General features: G+C 52.0%; 1 protein-coding gene across 1 annotated transcript in view; it reads left to right on the forward strand.

Moving 5' to 3' along the window:
• Positions 1-20,309, forward strand: part of NKAIN1 (sodium/potassium transporting ATPase interacting 1) — a 205,078-nt gene that overhangs the window by 143,198 nt on the left and 41,571 nt on the right. Inside the window, exons 4-5 of the mRNA XM_054011940.1 lie at positions 10,005-10,202; positions 14,048-14,108. Of these exons, the coding sequence (XP_053867915.1) occupies positions 10,005-10,202; positions 14,048-14,108 (259 nt within the window). The remainder of the gene's footprint in view (positions 1-10,004; positions 10,203-14,047; positions 14,109-20,309) is intronic.

Below are 20,309 nucleotides of genomic sequence, written 5' to 3' on the forward strand. Positions count from 1 at the left end.
GCTCTCACTTAGCGCTGCCTCAGTTTATGGATTGCGTGAATCAGACAACCCAATTTCATAAGCCAAGGCTGCGGCTCTCACTGCAACTGCTGCGGGATCCATCCGTGTGTCACTGTAGCGAGAAACAGGCGCTTAACAGGTGGTTACAGCCGGAAAAGGGGCCGTGTACAGTTCCTTGTCACTCAGCACACTGACTCCTTGTGCATCTGTGAGGCCTGGGCTACACCTAACTGCTTTGCCGGCATAGCTACATCCGTTCGGGTATGTCGACACTCCAGGGGACTGTAGCGCTGTAGCTCTGCCGGCACAACCTTGTAGCGCGGACACTGCAGTGATGGAAGGGGGTGTAGGAACACCACCTCCCTGAGCGGAGGTAGCTAGGACAATGGAATCATAGGTCGGCACAGCGACGTCGCGCAGGGGGGTGGACACATTTTACACTGACCAGCCCTGCAGAGTGAATCCAGCTAAGGGACCATCCACTCCATGAACCTATCAAGCTCGGTCTTGAAGCCAGTTAGGTTTTTTCCCCCCACTGCTCCCCTTGGAAGGCAGTTCCAGAACCTCACTCCTTGCATGGTTAGAAACCTGCATCTAATTGCTGCCTTACACACCAGCAGCAACAGAATTGTCTGCGGTGCTCAGCTGGCTGAGATCCTGATTCTCCATCACCCTGTGCTTCGTACCGTCATTCGCCCCAGGGCAGAGTGAGCGCAAGGGGGTGGGAATCCATCAGCGTGGCGGTGTTTTGCACGCACTTTGCACTGATGTAAATGATGTTGCCGCGCAATGACGAATCGGCCCCTTCGTCACTCTTGATGCTGCTAGAGGGGAAGTGGCATGAACTGAGCTTGGTAGTTCAGATATCAGGTTGTGCCTGTCGTGCAAGCCGTGGGACAAAACTCTTTGGGACGTGGGATAGGTTTTAATTCCCTCTGTTATATATCGTGCATGCACCTAGGGTGCTGTACGTGCAACTCGTGTTAATACTTGATCTTTATATAGCACATGTCAGGCTTTAGGACTATGCATGGAAGTGCAGGGCTATTCTGCTGACTCACCAAGCAGTCAGAACAGGTGGGTCCCATTAGCACACACATGGGCAGAAGTCTAAAAGGCTGAGATGAGTCCCTCTGAGATGAGTGAGAGCTAGAGGGAGGATAGGAGAACAACCCGGGGGAGACACTGCAAGTACTGTCATTTCCTAAAGGAGCTCAGGTGAGCAGGGCCGGCTCCAGGCACCAGCCGACCAAGCACGTGCTTGGGGCGGCACCTTGGGCCGGGGCAGCACTCTGGTTTTTATTAATTTATTTATTGGGCGGGGGCTGGCGCGGTGCAGCGCTGGGGGGGGGGGCTGGCGCTCGGAGGAGGGGCGGAGGCTGGCGCTCGGAGGAGGGGCGGGGGTTGGCGCGGTGCTCGGAGGGGGCGTGGCTTCGGGCGGCGTGGCGTTCTGGGGGGCGGGGATTCAGGCGGCGTGGTGCTGGGGGGGCGGGGATTTCGGCGGCACTGGGGGGGTACGGCGGCGCGGCGTGGCGCTCGCGGGGGGGGGGGGTGGCACTCTTCTTTTTTGTGTGGGGCGGCAAAAAAGTTAGAGCCAGCCCTGCAGGTGAGGCTTCTGTTTGTAGGTACATTGGCCACCCTTAGGACTTGGTTACTTACACTGGCAGTCATTAATAATGATAATTACCCTGTGTGTGTAGGTGCTGTTAGGAGCAGTTTGGGGAATCAAGAGCATGTGAACAGTTGAACCTTCAAAGCCCAGCGTAGCCTTCCGCTAGCACTGATAGGCAGGGAAGCATCCTGGAGAGTTGGAAATATCAATTGTAAATTAATTTTTGTTGTGTTAATGGGTTTGAGAAATCAGCAGACACTCGCAGTGTCTATTTCCAGCAGCCAGCGAGAGCCAGCTAGAGCCCTCCAAGGAACTGGGAAACGAACCTAGCGCCGATCAATAGCCAGCCTCCTTTGGCGCTAAAACAAAGAGCCCTGCAGCACTATCCCCACGCCTCAGCTCTGCTGCTCCTGCTTTCCGGCCTGATCCAGCTCTCCCTGACGTTCATAGGAGCCTTTCAATGGGAATCAGCGTGGGTGCCTTAATCTGCCACTGCACCTAGTCATTCCCCCTCAGCATCCAGCTGGGTGGAGACCAGGAGACTGGGCTGTCAGAAGAAGCTGCTAATGAAATATGGCTGCAGAGTCAGGGCTTGTGAGAAGCGCCCTGGATCGTGGCTGTTGTGAAGCTTAGGAGCACTGCAGGATCCCCTGCTGCTGCCTGGCTTGCAGCCCAGTCAGTGCATGTCAGAAATGTCCTGGCAGATGTAAAAGCTCAGGGATGGTTGTGTGAAGCTGGAGATACTGCTGAGAGCACAGAGCAGAGCAGGATAGTTGTTCTCCAACAGGGGGGGAGCTTGCTTCTGATGATGAGATTGGGGGACTGGTTGATGGCCAGAAGAGGGGGCATCCTCTTCTGGCCTTCAACCAACCCCCCAGCCTCACCAAGCTCATCATCGGAAGCAAGCTGCCCATAGAGCAGGACACACCAACCCCAAGCGGCACCAGATCCTGCCAGAACAACAGATGGAAAACTCGCAGACATATCTCCACGGCCACACTGATCAGCACTCCCCACAACACACCTTTCAAGATCAATGGGTCCTACATTCAGTGCATCAAATACCCCCAGAACAACGGGGTAGGTGAAATCAGACAGTCACTGCGCTCTCCAATGAACTCACCCAGGAAAACGATCAAAGATGGAAGCACCCTATCTCCCATGGGCCAACACTTTTCTCAAAGCGATCACTCTGTATCTGACCTCTCTGTCCTTGTCCTCAAAGGAAACCTGCACAACGCCCATCTGGTCTGACCTCCTGCACATCGCAGGCCACAGACCCTCGCCCACCCACTCCTGTAACAGACCCCAACCTCTGGCTGAGTCACTGACATCCTCAAATCATGGTTTAAGGACTTCAAGTTACAGAGAATTCACCATTTACATTAGTTTAAACCAGCAAGTGACCTGTGACCCCGTGCCCCATGCTGCAGAGGAAGGCAAGAACCCTCCATGGTCTCTGCCCACCTGACCTGGGGGAAAATTCCTTCCCAACCCCAAATATGGTGATCAGTTAGACCCTGGGCATGTGGGCAAGACACCATAGGCACCGACTCCGTGGGTGCTCCGGGGCTGGAGCACCCAAAGGGAAAAATTAGTGGGTGCAGCCAAGCTCCCCCCATCTTATCCCCCCCCCCAAGCATGCCGTGTCCCCGCTCCTCCGCCTACCTCCCAGCACTTCCCGCCGGGCTGTTGCCAAATAGCTGTTTGGCAGCGTTAGCACACTCCAGGAGGGGGGGAGGACCGGGGATGGGGAGGAGGTGGGGAAGAGGCGGGGCCGGGGATTTGGGGAAGGAGTTGGAATAGTGGCAGGGAGGGGGCGGAGTTGGGGCGGGGACTTTGGGGAAGGAGTTGGAATGGGGGCAGGGAATGGGTGGGGCCTCATGGAAGGGGTGGAGTGGGGTGGGGCCGGGGATGGGCAGGGGGGGTCAGCGCCTATGAGCCAGACCCTTGTGAAATATTTCCCTGTAGTAACTCAGAGCCCCCCGCCCGGCTAGTGTCCCATCTTTGGCCCTTGGAGATATTTGCTGCCAGCTGTTGCAGATCGGCTACATGCCATTGTAGGAAATCCCATCACACCATCCGCTCCATAAACTTATCAAGCTCAGTCTTGAAGCCAGTTAGGTTTTTTCCCCCCAACTGCTCCCCTTGGAAGGCAGTTCCAGAACTTCACTCCTCTGATGGTTAGAAACCTTTATCTAATTTCAAGCCAAAGGTGGCTGATGGCCAGTTTATATCAAGCTTGGGAATTTAAATTCATAACTCTGCTAGACACGAATAATCACAGTCTCACCAGAGACACTGGTTTTATGGCTCATTACAACAATTTGTAACCTGCTAACTCTCCTTTGTCCTGCGACTGCACAGGTGTTCATTACCCACTTCGTTTTAAGTGGTTTCTTGCAGCATGTGTTAACTCCTTATGCTTAACAGTCTGTCCCTCCTGGTATATAGCTGTGGCACTTTGGTTACCATTTCCAGACCGGAAGAAGAGCTCTGTGTAAGCTCAAAAGTTTGTCTCTGCCACCAACAGAAGTTGGTCCAGTAAAAGATATTCCCTCCCCCATGTTGTCCCTCAAATATCAGGAATGTCAAGTAAAATCTTCCCTGGGCTTTTGGTAGATGGCTCATTCAAGGTCTCGGAAATGTGGTCTCTGAGATTTCTCCGGCTTAGCAGAAGTGGCAGTAACACGAATTCTTTGACAAAGACAATTATCCTCCGAAGTATTTCTTAGGTATTTGAATTAAATATACGTTAACAAACAACAACACGCAACGGCAAAGAGTTTTAAACAGACTGAATAATAATAACTTCTCTGTTTGTTAGGATTCACTAGCATGGTGTTTCTCATGTCACGGTTCTACCAGTTTTCCAGTTAGCCACAGAGTCTTCCAGGAAAACTAGAGTCAAAACGAATTCTGTTCTGAATGTGGACTCACGAACCGGGCTTGTTTGAAAATGTAACCAGTGGGCGATGGAGGCTGGTATCATGGAGCCAGAATCGACATTTTGCTAGTGACTGGTCTGAGAGCTGGTAGGTCGGGTGGGGATAGGTCAGAACATGAAGACACGTAGCTCATGTTTGATGTGCTGCATAGGGGCGAGCCAGGGAAGGGATGCAAAGAGCGAGGTGGTGTGGAACTAAGCAATGGGGGCTGGACACGAGGCGATATCAGAGAGACAGGCTCAGATTTTTAGTTTGGACTAGCGTTGCTTGCCAACTTTCTAATTGCAAACACCCTGGCCGCACCCCTGCCCCGAGGCCCCATCCCTGCCCTGCCTCTTCTCTGAGGCCCCACCCCCTCACTCCAGCCCCCCTCCCTCCATCACTCGCTCTCCCCCGCCCTCACTCACTTTCACTGGGCTGGGGCTGGGGGTTGGGTTGGGGAAGCGGGGAGGGCTCCAGCTGAGGGTGCAGGCTCCAGGCTGAGGCCAGAAATGAGGGGTCCAGGGTGTGGGAGGGGGCTCTGAGCTGGGGCAGGGGTTTGGAGCATGGGAACGGGCTCAGGGCTGGGGCAGGGGGTTGAGGTGTGGGAGGGGGTGTAGGCTGTCTGGGGGTGTGGGCTGTGGGGTGGGGCCGGGGATGTATTTGGGGTGTAGGAGGGGGCTCCAGGCTGGGGCAGGGGGTTGGGGTGCTGGAGGGGGTGTAGGCTGTGGGGTGGGGACGGGGATGTATTTGGGGTGTAGGAGCGGGCTCAGGGCTGGGGCAGGGGGTTGGGGTGCTGGAGGGGGTTCTGACCTGGGGCAGGGGGTTCGGAGTGCAGGCTCCGGCAAGGCGGCGCTTACCTCACGTAGTTCCCTGCCTGCCCTGGCTCCACGCTGCTCCCAGAAGAGGCTGGCATGTGTGGCCCCTAAGGCCACAGCTTTAAAAAATATCCTGGAACTGTGCGAGGAGGTTGTATTGGGGTGAGGAGATTGGGACGAGTCTGGACCTCAGGCTCCAGGGCCCTGATTCTCTTGTGCTTTGTACCTAGTGTTGTTCTGTACATCAATCAGTGCAAAGAGGGCATACGACCAGATCACAATGGTAACAAACGCTCTGCTTGAAATGACTGCACAAGGCACAAGGCAATGGAGAAACAGGCTCTGGGATCTCACAAAGAGGAAAAGGAGCGAAGCAAAAGCGCATATTGTGCAAAGATGTGGCACTGCCGCTGTTTGCATGAAAGCTCCCAGCAGTTGGGGCAATAAATCTCAGCAAAACCGTTATGTTAACATTGAATTATTAATAAAAGTTGGTGTTGTTAAAATTAACGGCAGCAGGGAGAGCTGTAAACTGGTGTTGAGAAGAAGCAGGGGAATCTTACGCTGTCAAAGAGCTGGAATGCAGAGAAATAGGACACTGATAAGCAACAGGTGTCTAGAGATCAGGGGCTGCACCCCCCCACCCCCCCATGCGTCGCTGCAGGATGCCTGGAATGGTCATTCCTCGCTTTTGGCAATCGCTAAAAGATGCTGCCAAGATAATATTTTGAAGTTTTTAAAATCCAGGTTTTTCATGAATCCACCTTAGATGTTGGAAGGTGAAATTTCTCTTTGTGGGATTTTTTTCTCTCCCTCAGACCACAATTCGCTGTTTCGTTATCGTATGGCTTCCCATGAGCACTGGGTGGTGCAGACTTGGGAGCAGGCTACAGTGGCCAAGGAGCCTTAGGAAGTGCACCTGCTGGTTTGTTATTGTAGGGTTGCACTGGGGTGTGGAGACTGGATGCTTGTTTGAAACTCTCTGAGCCTCCTGAGTCTGCAAATCTGGGTTATTAATCCTCTTTGCTAAAGAGGTGTCACTTCCCTGAGATTTCTGCTATTCCCACTTGTGCTTGGGCTGTGGCAAGCTCTCTTGCTCTGTTGCCTCTGTCTCATTTTGGGCATAGTTCAGCTCTTCCAGGTTCAGCCGGGGATGGGACAGGCTGTGCAGAAGCCCAGCAGACATGGAAACCAAGCTCTCCATGCTTTCCTAAACATCCCAAACATTGGGTGGCTTTTGCCTTGTGGAGCTGGACTGAGACCCACAATACAGGCTGCGGATCTGACACATGCAGCCTATTGTGGGCATGTCAGCTGCATCTGCAGAAACATGAGGGGCCCTTTGGGCCCTCTTTTATGCCCCCCAAACAGCATTGTTATTATTATTAAATAATAAAAAGAACCCCTTGGCTCTTATCTAGTGCTTTTCATCAATAGATCCCACAGGGCTTTACTAAGGAGGTCAGTATCATTTCCCTATTGTACAGATGGGGAAACTGAGGCACGGAGCGGTGAAGTGCCTCGCTCAAGGTCGCCCAGCAGCAGAGCGAGGAATAGACCTTGGATCTCCTGAGCCCAGTTGAATGTTCTGTCTTCAGATGTCCCTGTCTATTAATCTCCCACGTGTTGCTGCTTGGGAAATTATTTAGTTTCCCCCATGAAAATCTTCAGTGAAAATGAGAAAAGAAAAAAATCTGCTTTTCACTGAAAAACCTTGAAACCAAAACACTGACGGGGTTTTTTTGTGTGTGTGGCTTCTGACAACCCAAAACCCAAACTTTTGGCTTTAAATCAAAAATGTTTTTGGTTGCCGAAAACTGGGGGGGGAATATCGTTTTTTTAAATAAATACCCATTTTTTGGTCAAAAACAATTTTCTTCACAAAACAATCCTTTTTGACAAAAACCTTGATTTTTGTCACCAAAAAAAGTCAATGTTTTGTCAACGCACCAAGGGGCTGCTCATTGCCAAACTGCCCTGGGCCCGGATCCTGAACTCGGGGCTCGGGGCTGCACGTTTGGTGCTCCTGGCAGTGCTCAGAGAGGCTGCTGAGGTTTAATATCAGACACAAAGCAGAGCTGGGACACATGCACTGTACTGAAGTGGATCTCTGCTCCTGAACCTGTGCCCGCCCCCCCACCCCGTGCTCTCAGTGCTGTGGGGGCCTCTCTTCTCTTCGGGGAACGCTTTCAGATGCGAGCGGTCCCTGTGGCTGCACCCAAAGAAAGCACAGCTGCAGGAGAGCTAAGTCTTTAAGTCCAATCTGTTCTTCTGCTCTGTGAGCGGGGGCAGCTGCGTTGATCGTGCCGTGCGTTCGTCTGGTCACTCCTGGAAGGGAGCCCCAGCCCACGTATTGCCGGCTCTATTGAATTTCAGCTTTGCATCTTCCGAGTCTGCTATCAGGCGGGTGCAGGCGCTGGGCTGGGAGGATTAGAGAAGCAGCATCTTATCCTTCCCCCGGTGACAGCCCAAAGCCGTGTTGTGCAGGGGCAGGCCTGCTGGGTATGAAGCAGAGATCTAAAAGCTCAGGGAGATCAAGCATGGAGAGCCCCAAAGCATGTTAACGGGCTTGCCAGGCGCCCAGGCGGATCTATCCAGGAGCAAAGCCTTTGTGGCGGGGGTCTGTGTGTCCATCTCGCTGGCAGTGCTGCCCAGTGCAATCAACCAGGCTGGGGAGAAGGAGAATCCATCTGCATCTCAGAACCGAGAGATGGACCTGGCCCGGGGCTTTGCTGGAGTGTTATGGTGCTGGTTCTCCAGGTGCTGAGTGTAACCCACACACCAGCTGGGTGCCGTGTTCTGTCTCTGGTGGCACCGAGATGACTTAGAGCAGGGGGGTGGGGGGGCAACCTGGGGCTCCAGATCCGCATGCGGCTCTTCAGAAGTTAATATGCAACGCTGGGACTGGAGCTACAGGTGCCAACTTTCCACTGCTCAACTCCAGGCCTCGCCCCCACTCCACCCCTTACCCCCAGGCCCCTGCCCCTTCCCGCCCCCTCCCCTGAGCCTGCTGCACCTTTGCTCCTCCCCAGAGCCTCCTGTACACTTCGAAACAGCTGATCGCAGCGGGCAGGAGGCACGGGAGGGAGGGGAGGCGCTGACCGGCAGGGCTGCTGGTGGGCAGGAGGTGCTGGGGGTGGGGGGCGGCTGACGTATTCCTGTGGCTCTTTGGCAATGTACATTGGTAAATTCTGGCTCCTTCTCAGGCTCAGGTTGGCCACCCCTGCCTTAGAGAGAGTTAAATGAGTCTGCTCTTAGCCCGGGGGCTTTTAGCTCGTGTGGTAGAGGCTCATGCACTAAGCTCCAGCGTTCCCCGGTTTGATCCTGCCTGTCGATGACCAGGGTCTGTCAGCGTTGTGCTCTGGCTATCACATGGTGCAGCCAGTGCTGAGAGAACCTGCAAAGGTCCCTTTGCCCAGCTGGAGGGACAGGTGCTTGCGTAAAGGAACTAACCCCGGGGCTTGCAAAACCAGGCTGGGCTCTCCAAGATGCCGCAGTGTCCTCAGCTCACAGGCGCTCGCATCTGCTGTGATTGGACAGCACGCGGCTGCCCCTCTCCTGTGCTGCTGTAGCCCTTTGGGAGGAAATGGGAGCACAGGGCTGGCAGGCTGGAGACATGGGCTCAGTCCTGAGCCGGTCGACAGAGCCTCATGGAAGTCAGTGGAGCTCCTCTGATTCTCACCAGCTGGGGTCCCTGGCTCTCCTCCCTGCTGTGCCCTGGATTACCGGTGTGGCCCTGGGCAAGTCAGCTAACCTCTCTGGACCAACCGTGCACAGTAACATGTGTGAATGTAGAAGTAACTGTAGATTTACGCTGACAGGACGGAGAGCAGAACGTGGCAGAGCAGAACGTGGCCAGGTTTCCCATTTGACAGGGATTATAAGGCTAAACTCCTGAACTCCTCTAAAATGAGACCTGTGAATAGAAGCTGCTAGAGAAGGGCCGGGGTGCTGCTAATGATTAATAAAGCAGATTGGGGATGCAGGGAGAGATGTAGTAATGATGCGCTATACGAATACGATTCATCGTTCAGTGCAGAAGTATGTGTGGACAGTAATGTAATGCTTCGTCCCGTGGGGCAGGGTGTGGCACCAGTGGGGTTAGAACATGGGCTTGCTGGACCTGAATGCACTAAAAGGCCCAGGCCCAGGTCAGCCCATCTGTGACCCAGCCCCTGCATGAGGGGACAGAGTACTACACTGAGTGGGTTACGGGCCCCTTCCCCTGTGAAGTCTTGTTGCTCTTGGTGTTGCTTTGGGGAGTGGACCTGCAGCTCCCACTGACTTCACCAAGAGTTGGGAGGGCTCCACACTTCTGAAAATCAGGCCTTTGATGGTTTGTGTTGGGTGTCATTGTCTCCATATGGAGACGTGGGTTCGAATCCCACCACTGACACCATGTAGCAATTACAGAGACCCAGGACACAGTGATCAGGGTGAATACAAGACTGTCTTTATTTTCTGCTTACACAGATCCTTACTTCCCTACTGGGTGCCTCCTAATGGCCACCCTGAATAGAGGCTCTAAATGTTGACAACCAACACCCTCATACCCCGGGAATCAGGAGTACCCTCTGCTGGGGAATGGTTCCTACAGAAAGGGGGGGCCTCACTCTGTGCTTGTGTTCCCATGTGCCTCTCCCATAGGACCGGGACTTCATCATGACCTTTAATACCTCGCTGCACCGCTCGTGGTGGATGGAGAATGGGCCCGGCTGCCTGGTGACGCCGGTGATGAACTCAAACCTGGCCCCCGAGGACCATCACGTCATCACTGTCACCGGATGCCTGCTCGATTACCAGTACATCGAGGTAGTGAGCAGCGCCATGCAGATATTCCTTGCGGTAAGGGGAGCCAGGGTTCGCCTCGGATCTCGTGTCCCTCCCGTGTGATTCCTGAGGGCGCTAGAATGAGGAATAGCAAAGATCCTGGGTCTGTTGCACAAGCTTTGACTCCATGGGAGTTACTCCTGGTTTCAAGTGAGAAGAGAATCAAGCCCACTGGGTGTAAACCCAACGTAACACCACCAGAGTAAGGGTTTGTCTTGGTGTGATTGCAGCATGTGTAGCCATACCCAAGATAGCTTTGATCTAGCCAGCTCCAGTAACAACAGCAGTGAAGCCACAGCAGCACGGGCGACCGCTACTTGAGTAGCTACCCGTGGTCCTGGGTGGGTGGGGCTACCCTGGGCCCCCAAGGCTTCACTGCTGTTGTTACTCAAGCTAGTTGATCAAATCACAGTCACACCTGTGATTGCAGTGTAGCCATGCCCTTAGTGGGCCTGACACTCCATTACCTTGCACTTGTTCACTAGTGCAAAGTGGGTGAAAAGTGGTGATCTGCACACTGTGCCATGGGGTAGATTCCTCTGGTCCTAGATGGCTACACACAGCGCAGGGCAATGGAGAGCCAGCCAGCTCACTCAGAACATATCCTGGCCAGTCACCTGTTACTGACTTCCCAAAAATTATCGTGTACCATCGCTATCACTGAATGACTGTAACACTGCAGCCCAGGGTCAGCTGCATTTCAGGGGTGAGGGACCCCTACAGAAATACAAAGTTAGCATTATTTATGAAGGTGGAGGACTGGGAGGCTGAGACGTGGGATTTGGGTCTGAATCCAAATTTTCCCCAAAGTTCTGGAGCATTTGGATTCAATGTGTTCTAGTTCTGGCCCGTGCTAAAGCCAAACCCAGAAATGAATCTGGATCAGAACTTCCCCAAAAGACAAAGGAGACTTTTCCCTCCAGATTTGGGATTCTGGGCCTGTCTCTATTAACGATCCCCTTTAACTGTGCATAATGCAGCTGTGATTCCATTCACCATAAACCAACAGGGTGAAGTTCGACACACCAGAATGGCCCCCAGAGGGGGTCGTGCTCTTAATGGATGTCCAGTAAAACTGGGCAAAGCGCTATGCATTTAAAAAAAAAAAAAGTTTTCACATTTTTAAAAAAAAGTAAAAATCCTCCATTTCCACTCAGCTGCGATGTACCATTCAGGGGCATGTGTTATTGTATGATGCCCTCGCATCTGTGGCACCCACAGAAACCACTCGAGGAGCTGAAATGTTGTAGAGCCATCAGCCCCCAGCCTCAAAGGTATTTAAGCGACTCACTCCCGTTGGAATCAGTGGGAGCTAGGCACCTACGGTGGCTGAAGTCATTTCAATTCCTGGCCGCTCCCCAAAGCCACCACTTAGAGGCTATTGGGACCATGTTATTTTCAAAGTGAAATGGGGAGGTGTGGCTTTAAAAAATATGAAAACAGCAATCCTGGGTGTTCTTATCTGATAAATGTATCTCTAGTCCCTCATTAAACCATGGAATAATAACAAGAGGTGTGGGGGGATCACTTAAAGATCGAGGGTGAAATTCACCCTTATACAGAAGACCATCACAAAGCGCACTTAAGTCCTCTGCACCTGGTAAATTTCACCCTAGCAGATAACAGAGCCATGAGCATTAAGCTGCATGGATTATAAACCACCAACTTCGCTCCTTTCCCTTTAGCTTCAATTGTAAAATGAGTGGAAGAAAGGAATGCAGCTGTGGCACGAATATATCTGGGGGAGCGAGGCTGGCACATTCCAGCTGGTGACTTCCCAGGGTGTTAGCGTACATTAGCGCCTCGTGCTCCAGAGGAGATGTTGATAATATAATGTGTCATATCAGCTCATCTCTGGGCTGGTGGTGCTCGAGGTGTGAACAGCAGAGGAGCAGAGCAGACAGACCCTGTGCCTGAAAGCCCCCCTTGAAATGTGATGTTTCGTGTGTGCGAAATGTTGACTCAGAAATCATACAATGATAGCCAACAAAAGAGCTGAGCGACACGTTCCCAGAACCGTGTGGACTGAGGCCACTGCTCTCATCTCCCCGTCTGGCAGCTTCCTACACCAGAGGCTGCTAGTGAGTTGTCAACAGGCAGAAAGATGCCAGGAGTTTAAGCAATTGTGAATATGTCCTTGGCTGGGCTGGAAGCAGAAATAATTGCCGGAGAGACACGCTCCCCTTTCGGGGATGCTGGAGGGGAAGGTTTTAAAGGAGAACTTCAAGGCAGGGTTTAAAAACAGGGGTGCACTTTTATTGCACACTCATGCACACACAGCCCTCCCCCGTGTCCCGATTAATAACAGCAGGGCTCCCTCGTGCAGCCTCCTGAATGACAAGCCCAATAAAATAAAAATAAGTTGAGTGCATCAAGTGCTGCTTCACGACACGGCCTGGCAATGGGGGAGCTGGATGGAGCTGGCAACAGGCCGGACCCAGTCCAAGTGGAGCACCAAACATCTGCCAGACATGACCTGGGCTGGCTTCTACCAGCCTTGGCAGCAGCAGTCTTTGATTCGGGGTGGGGCCAGGACTCGGAGGGAGTGGGAACCGGGCACATGAGCTTTGAGAAGGGCCTGCTTCCCACCAGTCGTGATGTCTCCGAGCTAATCACAGGCTTCCTGTCAGGTCAGCTGGCCTCTCCTGCACACAGGGTGTGTGGCCTGGCAGGGTCAGAGATATCTCTCCCTGCGTAGTAACCTGTGAGTTCAGCCTCGCTTTCCAGCACACACCTCCCATGGCAACACCGCTTGAGAAATCCGCTCCTGCCTTTGCCACGCCATGCGGCAGGACACCTCTTAGGACCCTGGGGATCAGTGACGAGACCATCCTCCACTGAGTCCAGGACCCCAGTGCTTTCTCCAGTCCAGGTGTAAGTGACTCAGGCAATGGGGTCTCCTGCAGACAGAGCCCACGAAGTGCAGATATTGGAACCAAAGCAAGTTCCACTCTTGTTCCCCAGTTCCAACTTCATAGAACAAACTGGAGGGATTTGAAGTGCGGGGGGCAGGGGCAGAACCCTTCCAGCTCCAACAGAGCCCCATAATTCTCTCCCAAAAGAGCACTCCCCAAATGCTGTCACCCCCAGTACGGACTGATGTCACAGAACCCTCCTGGCCAAGGTGCTAGGACATACCCCTCCCACTCACCTGCTGAGTTCTTGTCTAAACATACAAGTTGCACCAGTTTGTCTTAAATTGGTTTCTGGACATCCTATCAGAGGACAGGACTCATGCCATGTGACTTAGGTGACCTGTTACCTGCCATGAACAGAGTTGAAAACAGAGCCAAAGGGTAAAATTCATCCCATGCAGAAAACCTGCATCAGGTAGAAGTGACCAGATGTCCTGATTTTATAGGGACAGTCCTGATTTTTGGGTCTTTTTCTTATATAGGCTTCTATTACCCCTCACTCCCTGTCCCGATTTTTCACACTTGCTGTCTGGTCACCCAAGCACCAAGCCTATGCACCACTTACACTTTTGTGCAGCACCTAGCACAATGAGACACTGTTCTCAGTTGGTCCCGGGCACTGCCGTAATAGACATGGTTAATAATAGTTAATCACACATTAGCCCATAGGGTTGAGGATGGACAGGTCTGTGCTGGCCCCTCTGAATTTCACCCAATATGAACAGCTTGTGAAATTGAAATTTACTAAGAAATTTGTAACCTTCTAAATCTGTTTGCAGGTAACTGGTGAGCAAGATAAGGGGATTAAATTGACTTGATAGATTATTCGCTCCAGATAGCCTGCCCGTGTCCACTGCTGCTCCTTCTGACCCTGGCTATCTGTCTGGTTTCACATTTCTCGAGTTCCAAATAATTGGCTTTTCTCTCTGTGTTTTTGTTTTGAAGCTCTTTGGATTCGTCTATGCCTGCTATGTCAGCAAAGTATTTATGGAGGAAGAAGACAGCTGTAAGTGCTTTTGCTATTAGTCACAGAGGGTGAGCGGCAGCATTGCAAAAGAATCAGGGATAATATGGTACATTGGTTTGCACAGCCAGTGCTGGGCGCAGCAGAAGTGTCGGGATTAATGAGGGGGAAATGCACCAGGCTCCTTTTTCCTCTGGGCTCCACTTCCGAGGAGGCTCCAGTGCCAAGACTGAGACCTAATCCATCAAATGACACAATCCAGGATCCCTCCCCCCAAACCCCTCAGTTTTAATGGTGCCCTGTCACAGGGTGACTGACCCCTTTAAGGGGGGATGGGCCTGGCCCCACACTATGACTACCTCCCTAGCTGCAGGGCCAGCTGATAGCCTGAAGAGAACCCGCTCCCTATAGAGGCCGTCAAGATGGAATTAGCGGCCATCAGTTATGGAGAGCTGTATAACTAATAAATGATGCCAGGAGGCCAAGGCCTGTCCCAGACTCTGGCCTGGGGCTGCTCCTGCATCACCTCCTGTTGCTCTTGCGTGGTGTTGCCCACTGGCCTACACGCCCATTGAGGAAATGATTCTTTGTTTTTGGTAGCACCTAAAAGCCCCAACCAGGTTTGGCTGCCGCATGCACATGGAATGGAAGAGGTCTCTGCCTCGAAGATCTTACAAATACAAATAACAAGACAGACAGTCAGAAATGGACAGACAACAAAAAAGCAAAAGTGCAGGCCTTGTGAACTCCAGCATGATTTCTTCCCCATTTTGCCCTCGCATAAACACTCCTTCCCTCTCCTTCCCTCCCCTTCCCACCGAACAACCTTCCCCATTGCCAGCATTCACCACAATCTGGATTTCCCAAGCACTGGTTTATCAGGAAGGCAGTGTAGACTAATGGTAAGTGCAGGGAGTCAGAGCCCCTGGTTTCTATTCTTGGCTTTGCGACTGACTGGCTGTGTGATCCTGGGTAGGTCGTGTTGCTCTATGGTTAAGCAGGACTTACAGTCTATGCATATAGATTTATATGCATAGTCCTAAGGCAGGCTCTTTGCACAGGGTGACTTTCACCCGTTGTGCCCCAATCCCAAAGCAGGGAGGTTGGCTAATAGGACAGCGGGTCAATCAGTGCTGTGTTTGTTAGTTTAAAAGAGAAATACAAACAATGGGGAAATGATGGAATAATCAAGCGCTTGTCGGAATAAGCCTTTTGGGCCAATCCTCTGTCCTTTGATCAACCTCCCACTCCAGCTCTGTCTCTGAGGAAGAGGCGGAGTGAAGCTACATAGTTAATGAAACCAAGTAGGTCCATAGAAAGCACCATTACAGCATTAGACCCCAATCCAACTCCCATGGAAGTCAGTGGGAGCAAAAGGCTTATTTCAAGGGGATTTGGATCGGGCCCCTGGCGAGGGACTGCCCAACCCACAAGCAGTAGTACCCTTCTGCTTTTCCTCAGCCGACCTCACCCCAGATTCTGTGTCACGTTTTCAGGCCCGGTGATGACAGATGGCTAAATTAACTGATCAGTGCGAAAACGCGGACGTTTCGTTCACTGCCTTTTAGAGCCCAGTGCTGTGGTGTCTGGCACAGCAAAGCGCCACATAAAATATCAATATGGGGCGATAAATAGCAGCTGAAGACATGGAACTTCCAGCATAGTTTTGTCTGTAGCAGGATCAATGTTTATGCACCTATTCATTTAGGAGACTTCTCCTGTAAATCTCAAACACTTCCTTTTATGAGGGGACGTGGTTTGCTGATGGATTGGGATTCTGAGCAGGGGTGTGGGGACGCCTGGAGTTCAGGATAGTAGAGTTAGTAGGAGCAACTTTATAGCATCTGGGAACCTTTGGCTCCGGATAAAAGCATGGGTGAAAAGTTAGCCTGAGTGTAGATCAACCCGATGCCTTCTGGGGGCAGGGCCTAACCACTATGAGCTGGGGTGATGCTGAACGTGACACCACGCAGTCACGGTCAGCATCGTATTGGCTAACTCTGTCTTCCCAGTTGAGTCGTAACACAAGAGAGATTTGTGGTGGAGATGAGCCTTCAGGGAGAACTTGGGTCCAGAGATTGGCCACATGCCATGCTCTGAACAACCCTACCTCCAGCATCACAGCCATTCCGGGGACTGTTTGCTGAACCCACTCAGCTATGGGTCACCTGGACACTCTTTGGGGATTCATGGACTAGAAACATGTGACAGCTGCTAGTTACGTCGCTTAATGCGCCTCTGGAAAGTGCTCAGATCCTGTGGCGATGGGGGTCATATATGAACCTGAACAGGGGGATATAGAACCAATGCCTGAGACCTCATCCAGGAGCCTACATCAGTTTCCAGTTCACTTAGGTACTCTTCTCTCTGTCTGAAGTGCCACTTACTGAGTGGGCCACCATGCTCAACACCAGCTGACTCTTCCAAGAGGTGGAAGGCATTGGCACTGTCCCATCTGGAGGCGGCAATGCCTTGGAGGACTGTAACGAGATGCCACAGCAGCAGCCGCAACCTTCCAGCCAAGCACAGATGGAAAACCACAAAGCCATCTGCGCTAAAGTGCATCCAGAAGCAGCGAAAGGTCCAAAATGGCCCTACTGAGTAACACTCTCAGGAAGGACGTGAGGACAGATTGCCAAAACTCACGCTGGTCTCAAACAGTTCAGCATAACAATCATGTTACTATAGGGTTTGGGGCCATGACTGTAGGTTTTTATTAATCTGATACTAACGATATGAAATGGGGTTGATGCAGGAAGGTTTGCAAAAGATAGAGAAGTTTACACACACAAGTGCTTTTAGCAAACCTTTTTCTACAACGCGAAGACCTACAAGAGCTCCGAGGAGCCCCCAGCTCAGCCAATACAAAGGATTAATTAACACAAAGAACACAGGTCTTCCTAGCCATCCGCAGAACTTTGGCCAAACATTCATTTCACAAGGGTGTGTCGCTACAGACAGCACTGCAATGGCGTCGCTGCACCATACCAGGTGCCACTGCACGCGTCTGGTTAAGACGCTCCATGCCGACAGGAGAGATCTCGCTTGTGGACATAAAAAAACCACCTCTACAAGCAGCATAAGCTATGTCGGCGGCATATGTCTCCCACTGACAGCACTGTGCGCAGGGCCGGCTCCAGGCACCAGCCCACCAAGCTTGTGCTTGGGGCGGCACCTGGAGAGGGGCGCTCTGGCCACCAGGGAGAGCGGAGCCCCGGCCGGCTCGCCGCCCTCCCACCGGCGCTCTGGCCACCAGGGAGAGCGGAGCCCCGGCCGGCTCGCCGCCCTCCCACCGGCGCTCTGGCCACCAGGGAGAGCGGAGCCCCGGCCGGGCTCTCCGCCCTCCCCCCGGCGCTCCAGCCGGTTGGGGAGAGCGGCCCGCGGCCGGGCTCAGCGCCCTCCCCTGCCGCGCTGGGGGGGGGGGAGGCTTTTTTGCCTTGGGCGGCAAAAGAGCCGGCCCTGACTGTGCACACGAACACTTATGTCAGTGTAACATATGTCGCTCAAGGGGGTTGAATATTCACGCCCCTGAGCGATAAAAGTTTTGCCGACATAGGCTGTAGTGTAGACATAGCCTGAGTTAAAAGCTGAGTAAGGATCGCAGCGTTTGCCCCAGTGTTACATGCCTTTACACTCCTTAGTCCCAGGTACTCCCAGTTCAGTTTTGAGGGAATTTCTTACTAGCACCTTTTCTACATAGCGGCAGGCTGCTCGATGCTGCTCTTTCATTGTAAGGAAAGGGGGATTTGGATTAATTAAACAGGCCTAATTGTGGGAGCAGGTATTTCCTTTAAAAGTTTCACTGCACACTGCAGGTCTCTTATGGCTTGTCTATAGGGGACATTAGTATGCGGCAAGCCAGGGTGTGACTCTATAGCACAGTAATGTTCCCCGTGCATGCTGGCACTAAAAGTATGTAGTGCGCTTTGACATAGTCCTGTTTCCAACAGCAGCACGTCAAAGCACAGTCACTGTCTGCACGTGATGTCACTGCACGGCAGGCTAGTGCACTGTACGTTCACAGCCCATGTAGACAAGCCCTTAGCCACATGTCCTATCATTCGGACACAGCTCCCATTACCGTAAGTATTGGAGAGCCTCCCAATCTTTGACCCGTGATCCCCATTTCAGAGCTGAGGCACGAAGAGACATGCCCGGGATGTTTGTGGCAGAGCAGGAACTGAACTCGGGTCAGTGCTCTAACCACTAAGACATCCTTCCCTCGCTCCTGGCTTCCACCACAGTGGGGCTTTTTTACCTGCTTCGCCCTTCTATGCAATACTCCGTTACAGTAAATATGAACTATTATCTCCTCCTAGCCAGCATTTGAAATGGTAGCAGCAGGAAGAATAGTACGGGAGTGGCAGTACGCTGTGCAGAAAGACGGAGACCCACAGAGCCATAATCACAGATTGTTACCGATCCAACCTACTCCGTTTATTTGTAACCCGGCAGAGGAAAGGAAATGTAAGCACAGCTATGGGAGAGTTTTAAAAAAAAATCTATTTCCATTGAACAATATTGCAGGCAGCCACATACAAGCGCTGAGTGCTCGGCCAATAATGAAACGTACAGTCACACCGATAACCATCCAGTGGCATTTACTCCTCATCTGCAAATAATTAATTCCAGCCAGTTGGCAGCATCGAATAACCAAAGGGGGGCAGGGATTTTCCCACAGCCAGCCAGTAAATCAAACAAAAAGCCCCAGCAAGGAACATCTCCCCAAACCACATCAAATAAGTGACTCGTGTAGGAGGCCTGATAGGTCACTGCTGAATTCCTATTTTACGTACTCACGTGGCTCCCATCGCCACATTACGGGAGTGCCTCCAAATCTTCCATGTATTTAGCCTCACCCAGCTCTGGGAGTCCCTAGTGTACAGATGGGAAATAGAGACATAGAAAAGCTAAGTGACTTGACCAAGGCCACAGAGGAAGAAAGAGGTGGAGCAGGGATTTAAACCTCAATCTCCCAAGGTGCACAAACCACTGTGCCATCTTTCCGCTTGCTTTAGCTGCCTTCATGTCATCAGCCAAAGCTGCTACTGCAGCAAAACTCAGCCCCCAGGTTCTTAGCTCTCTCCCAGTGTGTAACCAGATTTTTTTCTGGGGGTTAAGTCCCCATCTCAGCCCCTTAGAATCTCTGCCTGGTAAATGTCCCTGATGCAGGCCTGCCTAGGGGGTGTTTGGGCTCCTCACACTTTAGCTGCTTCTTTGTAGCACCTCCAAGGGCTCCTGAAACCCTCTCTGCAGCATGCTGGGCAGGAACGCAGTGGGGGAAGGGAGTACTTGGCACCCGTGCAGGGCCAGGCTCAGCTCATACAAGGTTGTCAAATTGGGAGGGGTCAGTCCTGGGTCCAGTACAATTCAATATTTTCACTGATGACTTGGATAACGGAGTGGAGAGTGTGCTTATAATATCTGTAGATGACACCCAGATGGGAGGGGTTGCAAGCACTTGGGAGGACAGGATTAGAATTCAAAAGGACCTCGACAGATTCGATGATTGGTCTGAAATCAACAAGATGAAACTCAGTAAAGACCAGTGCAAATTACTGCTCTTAGCAAGGACAAATCAAATGCACAGCTACCAAATGGGGAATAACCGGCTAGGTGGTAGCGCTGCTGAAAAGGATCTGGGGGTTAGAGTGAATCACAAATTGAATCTGAGCCAGCAATGTGAGGCAGTTGCAAAAAAGGCAAATCTCATTTTGGGGGGTGTTAACAGGAGAGTCGTATGTAAGGCAGAGGAGGGTAATTGTCCCGCTGTATTCAGCACTGGTAATGCCTCCGCTGGAGAACTGTGTCTAATTCTGGGTGCCGCCCTTTAAGAAGGAAGTGGATAAATTGGAGTGAGTCCACAACAATGATAAAAGGTTTAGAAAACTTGACCTGTGAGGAAAGGTTAAATAAACTGGGCCTGTTTAGTCTGGAGAAAAGCAGATGGAGAGGAGACCTGATAACAGTCTTCAAATATATGAAGGGCTGTTATAAAGGGGACAGTCCATGTCCACAGAAGGCAGAAGACGAAGTAATGGACTTAATCAGCAGCAAGGGAGATTTAGGCTAGTTAGTAGGAAACCCTTTCTAACTGTAAGGATTGTTAAACTCTGGAATAGGCTTCCAAGGGAGGTTGTGGAATCGCCATCAATGGAGGTTTCTAAGACCAGGTTGGACAAATACCTGTCGGTCTAGGTTTACTAAGCCCTGATTCAGTCCAGGTGACTGGACTAGATGACC

This window comes from Malaclemys terrapin, chromosome 22 (genome assembly GCF_027887155.1).
Source record: "Malaclemys terrapin pileata isolate rMalTer1 chromosome 22, rMalTer1.hap1, whole genome shotgun sequence".
NCBI classification, from domain to species: domain Eukaryota; kingdom Metazoa; phylum Chordata; order Testudines; family Emydidae; genus Malaclemys; species Malaclemys terrapin.